This window comes from Canis lupus, chromosome 5 (assembly GCF_048164855.1).
Source record: "Canis lupus baileyi chromosome 5, mCanLup2.hap1, whole genome shotgun sequence".
NCBI classification, from domain to species: domain Eukaryota; kingdom Metazoa; phylum Chordata; class Mammalia; order Carnivora; family Canidae; genus Canis; species Canis lupus.
This window is the reverse complement of record NC_132842.1, coordinates 41104125-41122302: the sequence shown is the minus strand read 5'-3', so window position 1 is coordinate 41122302 and position 18178 is coordinate 41104125. Positions and strand designations below refer to the sequence as shown.

The 18178-nt window shown below is 40.9% G+C and overlaps 1 protein-coding gene and 1 long non-coding RNA gene across 10 annotated transcripts in view; one reads left to right on the top strand and one right to left on the bottom strand.

Moving 5' to 3' along the window:
* The window catches only part of LOC140633592 (uncharacterized), a 51359-nt gene extending 40959 nt beyond the window's left edge, over nucleotides 1-10400 (top strand). Inside the window, exons 4-5 of the long non-coding RNA XR_012031175.1 lie at nucleotides 6616-7794; nucleotides 10021-10400. This is a non-coding gene — a long non-coding RNA (uncharacterized lncRNA). The remainder of the gene's footprint in view (nucleotides 1-6615; nucleotides 7795-10020) is intronic.
* SH3RF2 (SH3 domain containing ring finger 2) overlaps nucleotides 1-18178 on the bottom strand; it is a 131380-nt gene that overhangs the window by 68027 nt on the left and 45175 nt on the right. For all 9 annotated transcript variants that reach the window (XR_012031172.1, XR_012031173.1, XM_072826341.1 and 6 more), the window contains exon 3: nucleotides 1989-2258. Coding sequence is in view for 7 of the 9 variants with exons in the window: in XM_072826341.1 (XP_072682442.1) it covers nucleotides 1989-2258 (270 nt within the window). In the remaining 2 variants the exon portion in view is untranslated. The remainder of the gene's footprint in view (nucleotides 1-1988; nucleotides 2259-18178) is intronic.

Sequence of the window (18178 nt, the reverse complement as noted above, 5' to 3'; positions counted from 1 at the left end):
TCCATCCTTCTCAGTAATTTAGATGAATCCAAATCAAAGTTCATTACTGCACTGTACCTTTTCTTAGCTTTCTCTGTCCCTATCACAATTTAGTTACACATTTATAGTTATGATTTCTTAAATACCTGTCTACCGCATCAGACTATAAACTCCATGTGCTCAGGGTCTCTGCTCTGTTCATTTCTGTGTCCCCAGCACCCAATACAGTGGTTCCCATTTAGTAGTCACTCAATAAATATTTCTCAAAGAATGTGTGCATGCATAAATAAGGGGATACGTGAGTAAACTGCACAATTACCTGAGATAGAAAACACTAGGAAAAGAACATCTTTGAGGAGGAAGATCTAGGGTTTAATTTGGACCTGCTGAGTTAGGAAGATCATGAAATTTCCTAGTGTAGTCTCAGCCTTCCACAGCTTCCAGAATGGATCAAATCCTCTCTTCTGGTTCCTGGGTCATAATTTCCCATTCATGTGTCTGTTCCTTTCACTAGTCTGCCAGCTTTGTGAAGGTAGGAACATTGATTTGTCCTTTTTTCCTCTGTGGACAGCTTGGCACATGGATGGGTTCAATGAGCAAATGAGCAGATGGAGTTTTTGCAAATTTTGCAAATTCCCAAAGAGGGATAAAAATGCAGATACCTCCAGTGGTGTCTCCAGAGCTCAGTGTTTAATGCCTGGCCACAAAGTAAATGGTCAATAAATATCTGTGGGCTTGAACTGCCATTCTTCTAAGCATCACTCCATAAGGGACTCAGTCTGAGGTGCCAAGACAATAATGCTCAGTATTTCAAAATATGGAGGACAGTGAGGTTATCTAGTTTGAGGCAATCTGAATCAAATCTCATTTCTGGGAGTGGTGGAATAAAAATGTTTGACAAAATAAAAGACCTTTCCTAAGTTTCCATACCAGATCTACTTCTAGTATCTGGTGTACTTAGCATAAGCAGCAAAGAGTGAAAATCACCCCAACTTTGGCCTTTGTGAGAGAATTCGAATGTGTAAGGAATAATAAATATGGAATACACAGAATTAAAGTAATCTAGACTTCAGTAAAAGTGTTGTTATTGGACAGCTCGGGTGGCTTAGCAGTTTAGTGCCGCCTTCAGCCCAGGGCCTGATCCTGGAGATCAAGTCTCAAGTCCGGCTCCCTGCATGGAGCCTGCTTCTCCCTCCCTCCCTCCCTCTCTCTCTCTCTCTCTCTCTCTCTCTGTCTCTCATGAATAAATAAATAAAATCTTTAAAAAAAGTGTTATTACTTGCACATGGTGAGAAATTATCTGATAAATAAAAGAGGCAAAAAAATCTTAGGGTAATTAATATGCTTGGAAAATAATATCTTGTAAGAGGTTATTTATATATAAAGGCATAATTATGTTATTGTGTGTTTCTGGAGTGCTTTGAATACAATGTTTACAATTAAATAGAATGTTGCAAAGAGTAGAATTAGGTACTCAGAACTTAGTCAGCAAGAATGTCCTCACAAATACATGGTAAAGATAGTAAGAGCTCTATTTTGCCCAGCACAGTCAAACTGTATTTGTAAATTTCTGTCCACTTATCTGTCTCTTCTACTACTCTGCCTAAGGGCAGAGACTGTGACTTTTTCATGCTGCATCCCCCAGGGCCTGTGAAGAAGAGGTGCTCAAAAGTGACTGTAGAAAAAAAAAAAAAAAAAAAAAAAAAAAAAAAAAAAAAAAGTGACTGTAGAATGAATGAATGAAGATGTGAATACTTATTTTTGCAATTGTAATATAAAAGGTTTAAGGATTTTCATCAAACTCTTACTAGTAGATTTCTTTGGCAACTTCCATTTAGTTTTGAATGGTACAAACACACAGTACATATATATGCACACGTACATACATAGAAACATTTATGTGTAAAATAGGTACACATTTTAAAAATCAGCAAGTATTAAACAAGTCCAGGTTCTGCTACAGTCTCTGTGTAGTTGCTGGTGACCTCTACGGCTGCCCAGAATCTTACCTTGAGGAAGGTCAGGCAGTCCTGGTTCTCACTCTTGTCTTTGTCTCGTAGGTCGAAGTTGTAGAGGGCCCGGCACAGTGGGGGTGGCTGGGGAAGTTGTTTGATGACTTCCACGGAGCTGGCTGGGAAGATGCCACTGACTCCATTGATCTCCCCCTGGTACCAGTTCTCATCCAGCTGTCTCCGGAGAAGGATGACATCTCCCTTATTAAACCTCAGGTCACCAGGATTCTGCCCTCGGTAGTTGCATAAGGCCTTTGCTCGAGGCACCTGCAGTGTGGCACAGACCAATGAAATATGTCCTTAGTTTATATGCTCAGGGGACAGAAGATAGAACATTGATAGCTGATTACTGAGCACTTCCTTTTTTTTTTTTTTTTTAAAGATTCTATTTATTCATGAGAAGCACAGAGAGAGACAGAGAGGCAGAGATATAGGCAGAGGGAGAAGCAGGCTCTATGCAGTGAGCCCCATGTGGGACTTGATCCCGGGACCCTGGGATCATGCCCTGGGCTGAAGGCAGACGCTCAACTGCTGAGCCACCCAGGTGTCCCAAATGAGCACTTCCTATGTGCTAAGGGTTGGATGCTTATTACTCCCTTTCCTAAGTAGGGCAACTGAGGCACAGAGTGGTTTAGTACCTTGTCTAAGAAGACACAGCAGGGAAATAGTGGATTTCCTAGTTTCAGAGTCCCTGTTCTTAATCAATATGCAGGGAACAGGATTTTGGACTTGACTCCATAACTATGTGAACTTGAGTGAGTCAGTGACTCTCTCTGGAGCCTGCATACTAATTGGGAGAATTCTGGCTCTACCACTTTCTTCTCATGTGACTATGGTCAAGTCACTTAATCTTTCATAAATCGTATCCGTCTATAAAATGGGGTAAAAATAGAATATGTACTTCATAAGGATAGTCTTGAAGACTAAATGTTTTTAAGATCTTATTTATTTGAGAGATAGAGTGAGGGAGTGAGAGAGAGCATGAGTGGAGAGAGAGGGGCAAAGGGAGAGGAAGAAGGAGACTTCTCTCTGAGCAGGGAGCCCGACACAGGGCTTGATCCAGGGACTCTGGGATCATGACCTGAGCTGAAGGCAGACACTTAACTGACTGAGCCACTAGGTGCCCCTGAAGACTAAATATTTATAATGATGCATTTAGCATATTGCTTGATAAATAGTATGGGCTCAATAAATGACATCTCTTATAATCATCATCTGTAAGGAAAGGTTAATGATACCAGTTTTACCTATTCCTCGGTGTTGATGGGGAAAAAAACTGAGGTGAAAAGTCCCAGAAAATTCAAAGTGCTATATGAGGTGCACTGGGCTGCCTCAGTTGGAGAAGAATGCAACTCTTGATCTCGGGGTTGTGAGTTCAAGCTCCACACTGGGTGTAGAAATTACTTAAATCAATAAATAAGTTAATATAAAAAATAGGAAAGAAAGAGCTATATGCGAGTGATGTAACATATTTTGTCTTCAGTCTCCTCTACAAAGTGTAAACCTCATGAGTGTTTGGATCATTAGGAAGCACTGAGACAAAGAATTAGTCAGAAATCAGTCATCACTTAAAAAAAAACTCAGCTAAAGAACTATCATTTGTTAAATTAGTTGTCTATCTAAATAATTGTTTCAATCAAGTGCATCTTTTTTTTTCCTAATTGAAACAGGTTTCTACATGCAGAAACAGTTTCACTTTGGTCTTGCTTGAAGTCAGTGTGGCAAACTGAAAGTTCTCCTAACTTATGTTTACTAGCCCTTCAGTGTCACCTGGGTTTGGATTTTACTTTGTGCTTTCCTCAGCAGTGGGGTGAAGTAGTCCCCTCTCTCGGGGGTAGTCTTGCTATTCATAAGGGGATGTAAGCAGGCAGTATAGTATTTCAGTCTGCGAGAAACTTCCGAGTCTGCGATGTTCATTTGAAAAGGAGTATCAAGCAGTTTAGGGGTAGAGACAAGCCCTGAACAGTCCCTTGCTGATGGGATGATAAAGCAGTGTTTTTCTGCTGGTCCCTGGTCCCTGGATAGAGTAAGGAGGGCCCAGGGAGATAGAAAACCACAGGTACACAGCTCATCCTAGGGAAACGAGTGGACAAGTGAGCGAAGACATGTGTACTAGGAGTCTTAGCATGGTGTTGTGGATATCATAAATGGAATTGGTTGAAAAATTATGGAAAATCCTAAGTCATTAAAATTATGACACTGATCTATAATTAATAAAATTGCCAATTACTCATAATATATACTAAATATAACAGAAGAGGTTAAAAAGTTATGTTTTTATTATAAATGAGAACTAGGCTTTCATTGTAAATATATATGTATTTTTTTTAAATTTATTTATTTATTTATTTATGATAGTCACAGAGAGAGAGAGGCAGAGACACAGGCAGAGGGAGAAGCAGGCTCCATGCACTGGGAGCCCGATGTGGGATTTGATCCCGGGTCTCCAGGATCGCGCCCTGGGCCAAAGGCAGGCACCAAACTGCTGCGCCACCCAGGGATCCCTATATATGTATATTTTTATCTGGATGGCTATGCCAGCATTTTAAGAGTAGTTACTGCTAAGTGGTGATATTTTTTAATATTAAAAAAATGGTTTCCCTAAGTGCTTAGCCATGTTTTCTAACTTTTCTACAGTGAAATAATTGTATCGTCTACTAAAATTGGACAGTAGAGGGGTGTGTGGCTAGCTCAGGCAGTAGACCATCTGACTCTTGATCTCTCAGTCATGAGCTTGAGTCCCACATTGGGTATGGAGATTATTTGAAAAAAATTGGACAGTAGAAAGAGAATGAATGAAACTGGGGAATGAGAACTGAAAGGTATGAGAGAAATTTAGGAAGAAAATAAGCCGGGATCCCTGGGTGGCGCAGCGGTTTGGCGCCTGCCTTTGGCCCAGGGCGCGATCCTGGAGACCTGGGATCGAATCCCACATCAGGCTCTCGGTGCATGGAGCCTGCTTCTCCCTCTGCCTGTGTCTCTGCCTCTCTCTCTCTCTCTGTGTGACTATCATAAATAAATAAAAATTTAAAAAAAAAAAAAAAAAAAAAAAAGAAAATAAGCCAAGCTGACTAGGATCAACAAGCCAAGCCAACTACCTTTTTGGTTTCTTATCTGAGAAATACGCAAATAGAAGTAGAACGAAAGCACAGGATTGCTGAAGAATGATCTGAATCTGTTAGATTCCTAGGGCTGGGTAGATCAGGTGCAATAGTTGTCCCCTCTTTCTTCCAATTTTCCATTGTAATATAAATCACATTTTTGGGGTACATGGCCACCTGGAACACTGGTCACATTTTCCAGCCTCCTGGGGCAGCTTAGTTTTGGCCAATGGGGTATATATAAGCAACTTTTAGGATGTGTCATTCCTGAGAGAGACTGATTTTCTCTTTCCTGCATTTGCCATGTGGAATGCAGACATGATTGCTGGAGTTGTAGCTGCCATCTTGAACACTGAGGATGAAGGTCACACTGAATGAGGGAAAGAAGTTACAGAGCTGCCAGACAATTCCTAGACTACCTTTACTTCCAGTCTTTTGTCTGGAAGCAAAATAAACATCCATCTTGCTTAAGGCACTGTTAATTTGGATTTGTAAAAAGCGAAAGAACAAGAAGGAAGACTGAAAAAAATTGAGAGAAAGAACTGAAGCCCCTTTGGCTTTGCATAATAACAATAATACCAATGGCTAATGTTCATGAGTGTTCCTTTCCATGTGCTAGGTACTCCACGATAGATCTTATTTAATCTCATGACAGCCTGTTATTAGAAAACTGGGCATCAGAAAGGTTAAAGGAGTGGCCCAAGTTCATGAAGGTAGATGGTGGTGGTTTAAGATTTGAGATTGGGTTTGCCTATTCCGAAGAGCTCAAGCTCTTAACCACTCAGACAGTGTTTTTCAAAATAAAGTCTGTGGTTCACCTATATCACCTATATCTTCCATGATGGAAGATATAGGTGGAAGATGGAAGATGTCCAAGATGCAGATTCCTGGACCCCCACCCCTGACCTATTTGACCAGAATCTCTTGGCTGCATTTTTTTTTAATTTATTTTTTATTGGTGTTCAATTTACTAACATACAGAATAACCCCCAGTGCCCGTCACCCATTCACTCCCACCCCCCGCCCTCCTCCCCTTCCACCACCCCTAGTTTGTTTCCCAGAGTTAGCAGTCTTTACGTTCTGTCTCCCTTTCTGATATTTCCCACCCATTTCTTCCCCCTTCCCTTATATTCCCTTTCACTATTATTTATATTCCCCAAATGAATGAGAACATATAATGTTTGTCCTTCTCCGACTGGCTTACTTCACTCAGCATAATACCCTGCAGTTCCATCCACGTTGAAGCAAATGGTGGGTATTTGTCATTTCTAATAGCTGAGTAATATTCCATTGTATACATAAACCACATCTTCTTTATCCATTGATCTTTCGTTGGACACCGAGGCTCTTTCCACAGTTTGGCTATCGTGGTCTTGGCTGCATTTCTACCAAGCTCCTCCAGGCTCCAAATTTGATGCCCCTGGTCTGCTTTATATGTTATTCTAACTAAAATGGGAGCAATGGAGTTGTGATGTAGGTTTTGTGAATGGCTAAACTGCCTTTTTCTCTTTCTTTTCTGGAAGACATTCCAGTGCAAGTGGCCACATATTTTAATGACTACTGAGCAAGCATATTAAAACTGAAATTGCATACAAAGTGCTTAAATCTCTGCAAAGATGCGTGGACTTTGAAACCCTGAGATAGTACTAAGTGCCTGACCAACTTCATCTTTCCTCCATCTCCCCTCAGTACAGATAAGTATTGTGGAACTGTATCATACATAAATTGATTTTAAACATCTTCTTTCTCTTCAATCTCCCTTGGTATCTCAGCTCTACATTCATACTTATAGGAACCACTGCCTTCCTGTTGTAAAAATGGTTGGATGGGAGCAGGGGCAGGGAGAGAGGGAGAGAATCTGAAGAGAGGGAGGAAATTAACATTTATTGTGGTACTGACCGGCCACAGAAATGTGCTTCACATTATAGCTCTACTTCACTTTCTGTGTATTATGTCATTCATACGAACTAAAAATCCTCTGAAATAGGTGGCATCATCCCATTGTATTGATGAAGAAATAGAAGTTCTGAGATATTCACCATTCATACAAGGTCACACAGCCAGTGTGACCGACTGGCTCTTGTGACCTCAAGGCCTGGTGCTTCTCTCATTCTCATTCCTTTTCATCCAGCTGAAGTCACCAAGTATGTTTTTCCATCATAAAACTCATTTGGGCCTCTGTTTTATAATCAAAATCTGAATAGAGTGTGAATGCAATTTGCTTGCTGCTGGCTGTATTAGCATGAATTATTGAACTCCAGAGCCCTCACATAAAAGCTAAGCACCTGAAGAGACTCAGCTGGTTGATTCTATCCGGTTCTCAACTGTTCTCTCAGGGGAAAATGACTCAAGTTCCACATCAGCTACCACCCGTTACATTGTTGGTAATAGCTTTTATCACCCACAATTGTTTTCTGCCTCTACAGGTGTAGGTGGGTGGGGAAATGCAGATAAAGTGGGTGTGGAGGTCTCAAAGCCAGGTCGTTACCAAACTCTTTTTCTTTGTGTTTTTCTGAAAGCCAGATAATCCAATGCGAGCTTGTATGTGCCTGAAGAGCTTTCCTTTTCTATGATTCAAAAGGCTCAAGTTTTCTGCGGTTCTGTAATTTGTCTATTCATTTGTCACCGCACTGGGTCTGAAAGCCACAAGGACGGCTTTGGATGGAGGGATAATGTGTGAAACCAAGAAACAAGGAAACAAGGTCAGGCAGACACATTAGCATAAAGGCATGTTGTAGAAATGAACGCTAGTAGTAAAATTACGGCAAGCATTCCTTCTCTGAGGAACCACCTGTTTGCTCTCTATCTTCTGATGGGCCTGTTATTCATTCTGGTCACACCACACACATAGGGGTTTGTGGGCCAGGCCAGCCACAGTACCCAAAACCCCTAGCATAGTGCTTTGTATGGTGCACTCATCTGCCTCCAGTGGGGTCAACTAGAATCTTCTCTGAGGTTTAACATATAGATGCTCTCTTGGATCATGAGCCTTGAGGAGGTAAACCTTGGACTACCAATGGTGATGTTTCCTGAGCAGTAGGACACATCTTCTTGAATGAAGCTGCAAAAGGCAGCAGAAAGAGATATACATAGATAAGAGACTTGACAATAAAATTTGAATGCCTAGGTCCAGCTGTGGCTTGAAGGATACTTAGTTAATAAATAAGACCATATATATAATGTTTTGTTTATTACTTAAACTACTTGGGAGTTATTTTCTGACACTTGAAACTAAACAAGTCCAGACAAGCACATATTAAAAACCCGGAAACAAGACTGCATAACAGTGAAATACCCAAATAGTAGAATCCAGAAACAGCAGGAGGTATAGTTTGCCAATGAGCTCTGAGCTTATTTCCAACTTGAAAATAATAAAGGAGGCATGTGGACTGATAACAGGATAACAAGAGAAAAGGAGCCCAAGTGGAACAGAACCACCACAGTACAAGGGAAAAGGCTGAGCTGGGAAGAGAACCCCATTTCTTACTATGTAATGAGCTCTTTGCCATGCACTAGTGACACTTCCCCGTGGTTTAGAAAGGATTTGGCCTGGTTCTCTCTACTCCTGGCATCAGGTGGGGCCAAAATCAACATGCTGAGCTAACTGCTCACCTCCCTGAGCTGGTCATGAGATCAACCATCTTTGGAGAATGGAGCCAAGAAAAAAACATCCCAGCCTTTGGCTCAAGTTATTATTCACTAGGCTATGGGTTCTCATTGGAGAGTTCAGGATGTGTCTCTAATGCATCTCTGTATCTGTTTCTGAGACCTGCAGACGAGGTGTTTGATAAATGCTCAAAGAATGAATGATATTGTGAATTAATCAAGAAATAGCCAGAAATTGGCATTCCGGGAAGAGAAGGATACATGCAAGGTTAATAAATATGACTGATAATAATAATTTGAAAGTAGGTTTATTGGCATAAGCTGGAAAATAAAAATGGGAGTCTTGGCCATATTTTCCAAATTGTCCTGATTTTTAATAATTGGGTGTTACATACATTCAAAAAAGTGTTCCATACTCCAGTTCAGGAAATGCCAACTTAAAGTCATATAGGTTTCTTTGCTGACTGGCTTCTCAGAAGCTTTATCTACCCATGTGATTTTATATTTGCATCTGGACCACTTTGCAGGATTAACAGAACAGGCCTTGGGAATGCTGGGTAGGATAAATGTGATTTTACTCTACTAGTGAGACAAAGGGCCAACTAACTGTCGTGGATCCTAACTTCCTACTTGCTGCTTAGCCAGTTGGGCCAGAATGCCTCCCTCCCTCCCCATAATAATCCTTTTGGAGCAGATTTTGGGCAATGGAGACTATGTTAGAAAGTTCTAACTGGCCCTTGTGCACACATTTTGTCTTCCCTGGTGAGAAGGGAGAACCAACCCCCCAGTGCTCAGCAGGATCAAGACCGTCTGCTAGTTGGGGGCTTGAGATCACCAGAGGGTTCACAGAATTATGCTCTTCCTAAGTGGAAGTCCTTGAATCTGGTCATTTACATTTGAGGCTGTATGAGATATCAGCCTGGGAATATCCTGCCTGTTATGAGATATTCTATGTGAATTTCTTTTCTTCATAGAGAATTTTACTTTTTTAAGGGAGACACAAGGGTGCAATAGAACACCAATGTTCGCATCAAGTAGGATGTTTGTGTGCATTCTGGCTTTTGTAACTTTGACCAAATCACTTAGCCTTCATGATCCTTAGCTTAGGTCATACACAAAATGGGGCTGGTACTACACCTCTCTGTGCAGCACCGTCAACAACTCTGGGTTATTCAGACCCTGCCTATTCCAATGAAAGGTTTGGTAGTTGACCTGGGAGATAACCTCTAAGCCCTGGGTATATCCTGCCTGTTCAGAGAGATTTGGTTTACTTAGGGCCTTGGGGCATACCAGAGAGTCTAAGCTAACAATGTGATTTACAGCTTGGAGGCTTGAGTCATGTGATAGAACGCTGACGTCTCGAGGAGCTGGAGACTCAAGTCAACCACATGCCTACCTGACCAACCTCCAATAAAAAGCCTGGACATCAAGTCTTGGATGAGTTTCCTTGGTTGGCAATACTTCATGTGTGCTGTCATGCATTTTGCTGAGTCAAATAAGTGTCTGTACAACTCCTCTGGGAGAGAACAACTGGAAGCTTGTGGCTGGTCTTTTCAGGACTCTGCCCTATGTATTTTTTTCTGATTCTGACTTTAATATGTATCCTTTCACTGTAATAAACTGTAACTGTGAGTGTAGCAGCTTTGCTGAGCAGTTCTGTGAGCCCTTTTAGTGAATCATTAAATCTGAGGGGGGTCTTGGGGACCTATGAACACACTTCCTCCTGGGTTTGCTAGTAGGACAAATGTGATAAATCACAGAATTTTGTAGAATGTTTGGCAAATAATAAGTGTTCAATAAATAAGGATGCTTTGAGATTTTCCCCAAAGGAGGAGAGAGGAGTAATAACCTCACTGTTTCATCTGGCCTTACTTTTCCAGCCCTACTTGTCATTCATTCATTCATTCATTCAATAAATAAACTTTTGAGGGCCAACTATGCCAGGTATTGTTTAGTTGTGGAAACCAAGATTGAACTTCTAACTAAATATATAATTACAATTTGCAATAGTGTTATGGAAGAAAAGAATAGGGCAATGAAGGCTGGGAAGGGAACCAATGTAAGGAAGGTCCCTGTTACTGGCCCTGTATCAACATCTAAAAGTATATTCTGTTCAGTGGCTTTTGTCATGAATCTCTTTTGTCACGTTCCCTCAGTCGCCATCTCAGACTTCTCTTCCTCAGGTTGTAGGTAGAGAGCTGGGACACTACAGCTCTGCATTGTTTATTATCTATCTACTGCTACTTTTAATCAGTGGGCATGGTATTCCTGCCTTCCTCTCTTAATCAAATATCAGTCAAGTACCCAGGATATGCCATGCATCTTTCCCTTGGTTCCTCTTGCCTCCTTCCTGGGTTATTAGGGGTCTCATAGCAGAAAAAAGTGAAAGAGGCAGGGGTTGATACCAGGGGGCAGAGAAAGAACCATTCACAGTCCTTAGTCCCTTTATATGGTCACCCTTAGCATGCTTTCATTTTTCCCTGCAAACATTTCTCTGAGATTGCTTTGGGGTGATCTCATTCCCCTAACACAGGAGGTAATTCCAGACATCTTTATAGCCATATACCAGCTCCTAACATAAGCGGGTTCTTAATAAATAGCTTGTGATTGCTTTTGAAATGGGCTAGGTGCCATGTCCCAGAACTGTTCAATGGGATAGTACTGAATTCTCTAGGGAACCAAAGCATTTCCACTGTCATCTCTCCTTCTGGGAGGGCAGAGGCACCTGTGAGGGAGGGCCAGAGGTGTATGGGAGCCTGAGGGACAAGGGGAGGAGCTTTTTCACTCATTCTGGGAGGCACCTCTGCTCCCTTCCATTATCCTCATTTTCAGAGTGAGCTTTTCCAATAGGTGTGGCACCTGGTGAATGAGTCTCTTTCCATATGGTGTGAGAGCCTGAGCCTAATCCCACACGCAGAGGGAGGAAAGATGGGTCAAATGACTCTCCTACCACCATCATCTTCTCTGGCTTAGGAAAAAAAAAAACAAACCTCTGGTAACATGACACTGACTTTCTCCCCCAAGTTTTTTTTCTCTTTCACCCCCATGTGAAGATTTCTGCAGCTAAAGGAGGAATCACTATGGACAATATGACCTAGGCAAACAGGGGACAATTCTGATAACCAGACCATTGGTTGGGGGCTGGAGGGAGCCCCTAGACAGGATACACAAGCTACATATTTATGCCTGTAAGTGACTGAACCTCTCTGAGCCTCAGTTCCTTCAACTTCAAATAAAGACGGTAATTCTTACCATTCTTTCCAACTCTAAACACAACAGAGACCAAGGTGAGTGATCAAAGCTGCACGAATATCTTTAAAACATTTCAGAAATAAAGGTGATGGATGAGACAAAACCAAATTAGCAAAATGTTGGTTACAGTTGAAATCTGAGTCATTGATAAAAGGTTATTTATAAGACTACTGTTCTCTCTACGTTTGTGCAAGTGGTTCCTCCTTAAAATGGCAGGTGCCACTAGCAGGACAGGCTGTTGTGGTGAGGCATGAAATGATTGTTGAGTCACTTCATTTTCATCTTGGGGAAAATGCCTTTGAAGAGGAACACTAAGGTGGCTGAGCTTGTCCTCTACTGTCAAAAGTTATATCTTGATTTCAAACAGTTTGCTTCTTAATTCATCTCAATCCTTTAAGACTTGCATATTGTGTGTGTGCATATTTGTATCTATTTGCACTTTAATTTGGTGATACCACAGGAAAAAGCCTGCATGATGCTTGTTGAAAACAGCAAGCTCTGGAAAGTTAGAATTCTTTTCTTTCAGTTCAGCTGTCCTTGAAGCCATGATTTTCATCATAAGGACCTTCTGCAAATCTGCAGTTTGTCTGCCTCTGTCAAATGAAAATTTAGACCATTCTTCTCGTTTATAACAAATGGGACAGACATGACCTTGGAGAAGAAGTACCTGCCAAGAGATGGTCCTCATGTTAGGAGTGAGTGATGCTAAAGACCCACGTGTCATCAGTCCCACTGGGCACAGGGTCATTTAAGTACAAAGCCTGAACTTAGGAAAATCTACTGAAAATCCCTGCGAAAGGAAAATATCTCTGATGATTAAGCTATAGAAGTATTCCAGAAACGATTTGCAATCATTTTTCACTCTAAGAGAGTCAGTAGTCCTCCTAGGAATTCAAGATACTGGGGCACCTAGGTGGCTCAGTTGGTTGAGCATCTGACTCTTTTTTTTAAAAATAAATTTATTTTTTATTGGTGTTCAATTTATCAACATACAGAATAACACCCATTGCTCATCCTGTCAAGTGCCCCCCCCCAGTGCCCGTCACCCATTCACCCCCACCCCCCATCCTCCTCCCCTTCCACCACCCCTAGTTCGTTTCCCAGAGTTAGGAATCTTTATGTTCTGTCTCCCTTTCCGATATTTCCCACCCATTTCTTCTCCCTTCCCTTATATTCCCTTTCACTATTATTTATATTCCCCAAATGAATGAGAACATATAATGTTTGTCCTTCTCCGATTGACTTACTTCACTCAGCATAATACCCTCCAGTTCCATCCACGTTGAAGCAAATGGTGGTATTTGTCATTTCTAATAGCTGAGTAATATTCCATTGTATACATAAAACACATCTTCTTTATCCATTCATCTTTCAATGGACACTGAGGCTCCTTCCACAGTTTGGCTATTGTGGCCATTGCTGCTAGAAACATTGGGGTGCAGGTGTCCCGGCGTTTCATTGCATCTGTATCTTTGGGGTAAATCCCCAACAGTGCAATTGCTGGGTCGTAGGGCAGGTCCATTTTTAACTCTTTGAGGAACCTCCACACAGTTTTCAAGAGGGCTGCACCAGTTCACATTCCCACCAACAGTGCAAGAGGGTTCCCTTTTCTCCACATCCTCTCCAACATTTGTGGTTTCCTGCCTTGTTAATTTTCCCCATTCTCACTGGTGTGAGGTGGTATCTCATTGTGGTTTTGATTTGTATTTCCCTGATGGCAAGTGATGCAGAGCATTTTCTCATGTGCATGTTGGCCATGTCTATGTCTTCCTCTGTGAGATTTCTCTTCATGTCTTTTGCCCATTTCATGATTGGATTGTTTGTTTCTTTGCTGCTGAGTTTAATGAGTTCTTTATAGATCTTGGAAACTAGCCCTTTATCTGAAACGTCATTTGCAAATATCTTCTCCCATTCTGTAGGTTGTTTTTTAGTTTTGTTGACTGTATCCTTTGCTGTGCAAAAGCTTCTTATCTTGATGAAGTCCCTATAGTTCATTTTTGCTTTTGATTCTTTTGCCTTCGTGGATGTATCTTGCAAGAAGTTACTGTGGCCGAGTTCAAAAAGGGTGTTGCCTGTTTTCTTCTCTAGGATTTTGATGGAATCTTGTCTCACATTTAGATCTTTCATCCATTTTGAGTTTATCTTTGTGTATGGTACAAGAGAGTGGTCTAGTTTCATTCTTCTGCATGTGGATGTCCAATTTTCCCAGCACCATTTATTGAAGAGACTGTCTTTCTTCCAATGAATAGTCTTTCCTCCTTTATCGAATATTAGTTGACCATAAAGTTCAGGGTCCATTTCTGGGTTCTCTATTCTGTTCCATTGATCTATGTGTCTGTTTTTGTGCCAGTACCACACTGTCTTGATGACCACAGCTTTGTAGAACAGCCTGAAATCTGGCATTGTGATGCCCCCAGATATGGTTTTCTTTTTTAAAATTCCCCCTGGCTATTCGGGGTCTTTTCTGATTCCACACAAATCTTAAAATAATTTGTTCTCACTCTCTGAAGAAAGTCCATGGTATTTTGATAGGGATTGCATTAAACGTGTAAATTGCCCTGGGTAACATTGACATTTTCACAATATTAATTCTGCCAATCCATGAGCATGGAATATTTTTCCATCTCTTTGTGTCTTCCTCAGTTTCTTTCAGAAGTATTCTATAGTTTTTAGGGTATAGATCCTTTACCTCTTTGGTTAGGTTTATTCCTAGGTATCTTATGCTTTTGGCTGCAATTGTAAATGGGATTGACTCCTTAATTTCTCTTTCTTCAGTCTCATTGTTAGTGTATAGAAATGCTACTGATTTCTGGGCATTGATTTGTATCCTGCCACGCTACCGAATTGCTGTATGAGTTCCAGCAATCTTGGGGTGGAGGCTTTTGGGTTTTCTATGTAGAGTATCTTGTCATCGGCGAAGAGGGAGAGTTTGACTTCTTCTTTGCCAATTTGAATGCCTTTAATGTCTTTTTGTTGTCTGATTGCTGAGGCTAGGACTTCCAGTACTATGTTGAATAGTAGTGGTGAGAGTGGACATCCCTGTCTTGTTCCTGATATTAGGGGAAAGGCTCCCAGTGCTTCCCCATTGAGAATGATATTTGCTGTGGGCTTTTCGTAGATGGCTTTTAAGATGTCAAGGAATGTTCCTTCTATCCCTACACTCTGAAGAGTTTTGATCAGGAATGGATGCTGTATTTTGTCAAATGCTTTCTCTGCATCTATGGAGAGGATCATATGGTTCTTGGTTTTTCTCTTGCTGATATGATGAATCACATTGATTGTTTTACGAGTGTTGAACCAGCCTTGTGTCCCGGGGATAAATCCTACTTGGTCATGGTGAATAATCTTAATGTACTGTTGGATCCTATTGGCTAGTATCTTGTTGAGAATTTTTGCATCCATGTTCATCAGGGATATTGGTCTGTAATTCTCCTTTTTGGTGGGGTCTTTGGTTTTGGAATTAAGGTGATGCTGGCCTCATAGAACGAATTTGGAAGTACTCCATCTCTTTCTATCTTTCCAAACAGCTTTAGGAGAATAGGTAGGGTTTCTTCTTTAAACGTTTGATAGAATTCCCCTGGGAAGCCATCTGGCCCTGGACTTTTCTGTCTTGGGAGGTTTTTGATGACTGCTTCAATTTCCTCCCTGGTTGTTGGCCTGTTAAGGTTTTCTATTTCTTCCTGTTCCAGTTTTGGTAGTTTGTGGCTTTCCAGGAATGCGTCCATTTCTTTTAGATTGCCTAGTTTATTGGCGTATAGCTGTTCATGTTTTTAAAATCGTTTGTATTTCCTTGGTGTTGGTAGTGATCTCTCCTTTCTCATTCATGATTTTATTAATTTGAGTCTTCTCTCTCTTCTTTTTAATAAGGCTGGCTAATGGTTTATCTATCTTATTAATTCTTTCAAAGAACCAACTCCTGGTTCTGTTGGTCTGTTCCACAGTTCTTCTGGTCTCGATTTCGTTGAGTTCTGCTCGAATCTTTATTAACTCTCTTCTTCTCCTGGGTGTAGGATCTATTTGCTGTTTTTTCTCTAGCTCCTGTATGTGTAAGGTTAGCTTTTGTATTTGAGTTCTTTCCAGTTTTTGGATGGATGCTTGTATTGCGATGTATTTCCCCCTTAGGACTGCTTTTGCTGCATCCCAAAGATTTTGAACGGTTGTATCTTCATTCTCATTAGTTTCCATGAATCTTTTTAATTCTTCCTTAATTTCCTGGTTGACCCTTTCATCTTTTCGCAGGATGGTGCTTAACCTCCACGTGTTTGAGGTCCTTCCAAACTTCTTGTTGTGATTTAGTTCTAATTTCAAGGCATTATCATCTGAGAATATGCAGGGGACGATCCCAATCTTTTGGTATCAGTTCAGACCCGATTTGTGACCCAGTATGTGGAGAAAGTTCCAGGTGCACTTGAGAAGAATGTGTATTCAGTTGAGTTTGGATGTAAAGTTCTGTAGATATCTGTGAAATCCATCCGGTCCAGTGTATCATTTAAAGCTCTTGTTCTTTGGAGATGTGCTTAGAAGACCTATCTAGGGTAGAAAGAGCTAGATTGAAGTCACCAAGTATAAGTGTATTATTATCTAAGTATTTCTTCACTTTGGTTATTAATTGATTTATATATTTGGCAACTCCCACATTCGGGGCATATATATTGAGGATTGTTAAGTCCTCTTGTTGGATAGATCCTTTAAGTATGATATAGTGTCCCTCTCATCTCTCACTACAGTCTTCGGGGTAAATTTTAGTTTATCTGATATAAGGATGGCTACCCCTGCTTTCTTTTGAGGACCATTTGAATGGTAAATGGTTCTCCAACCTTTTATTTTCAGGCTGTAGGTGTCCTTCTGTCTAAAATGAGTCTCTTGTAGACAGCAAATAGATGGGTCCTGCTTTTTTATCCAGTCTGAAACCCTGAGCCTTTTGATGGGGTCATTAAGCCGTTCACGTTGAGTTACTATTGAGAGATATGAGTTTAGTGTCACCATGATATCTATTCAGTCCTTGTTTTTGTGGATTGTTCCACTGAACTTCTTCTTAAAGGGGAATTTTAAGAGTCCCCTTTAAAATTTCTTGCAGAGCTGGTTTGGAGGTCACATATTCTTTCAGTTCCTGCCTGTCTTGGAAGCTCTTTATCTTTCCTTCCATTTTGAATGAGAGCCTTGCTGGATAAAGTATTCTTGGTTGCATGTTCTTCTCATTTAGGACCCTGAATATATCCTGCCAGCCCTTTCTGGCCTGCCATGTCTCTGTGGAGAGGTCTGCTGTTACCCTAATACTCCTCCCCATAAAAGTCAGGGATTTCTTGTCTCTTGCTGCTTTAAGGATCTTCTCTTTATCTTTGGAATTTGCAAGCTTAACTATTAAATGTTGAGGTGTTGAACGGTTTTTATTGATTTTAGGGGGGATCTCTCTATTTCCTGGATCTGAATGCCTGTTTCTCTTCCCAGATTAGGAAAGTTTTCAGCTAGGATTTGTTCAAATACATATTCTGGCCCTCTGGCCCTTTCGGCGCCCTCGGGAACCCCAATTAAACGTAGGTTTTTCTTCCTCAGGCTGTCGTTTATTTCCCTTAATCTATCTTCATGGTCTTTTAATTGTTTGTCTCTTTTTTCCTCAGTTTCCCTCTTTGCCATCAACTTGTCTTCTATGTCACTCACTTGTTCTTCCACCTCTTTAACCCTCGTCGTTAGGACTTGTAGTTTGGATTGCATCTCATTCGATTGATTTTTAATTTCTGCCTGATTAGCTCTAAATTCTGCAGTCATGAAGTCTCTTGAGTCCTTTATGCTTTTTTCTAGAGCCACCAGTAGCTGTATAATAGTGCTTCTGAATTGGCTTTCTGACATTGAATTGTAATCCAGATTTTGTAACTCTGTGGGAGAGAGGACTGTTTCTGATTCTTTCTTTTGAGGTGAGGTTTTCCTTCTAGTCATTTTGCTCAGTGCAGTTGGCCAAAAGCAAGTTTTATTGGGCAAAGGAGAAAAAGAGGAGAGAAAGAAGGAAAGAAAAGAGGAAAAGAAAAAAGAGAAAAGGAAGAAAAAAAGAAAAAAAAGAAGAAAAAGAGAAAGAAAAAGAAAGAAAGAAAAAAAAGGGTGGGGGAAGGAAACAAATCAAAAAGCAAAAAACAAAACAAAACAAAACAAACAAACAAAAAACCAAACACGGGGGAGTATCTTCTGATTCTGTGTACTTTAAGTCCCTTGACTTCCCCTGGAACTTGTCCGTCT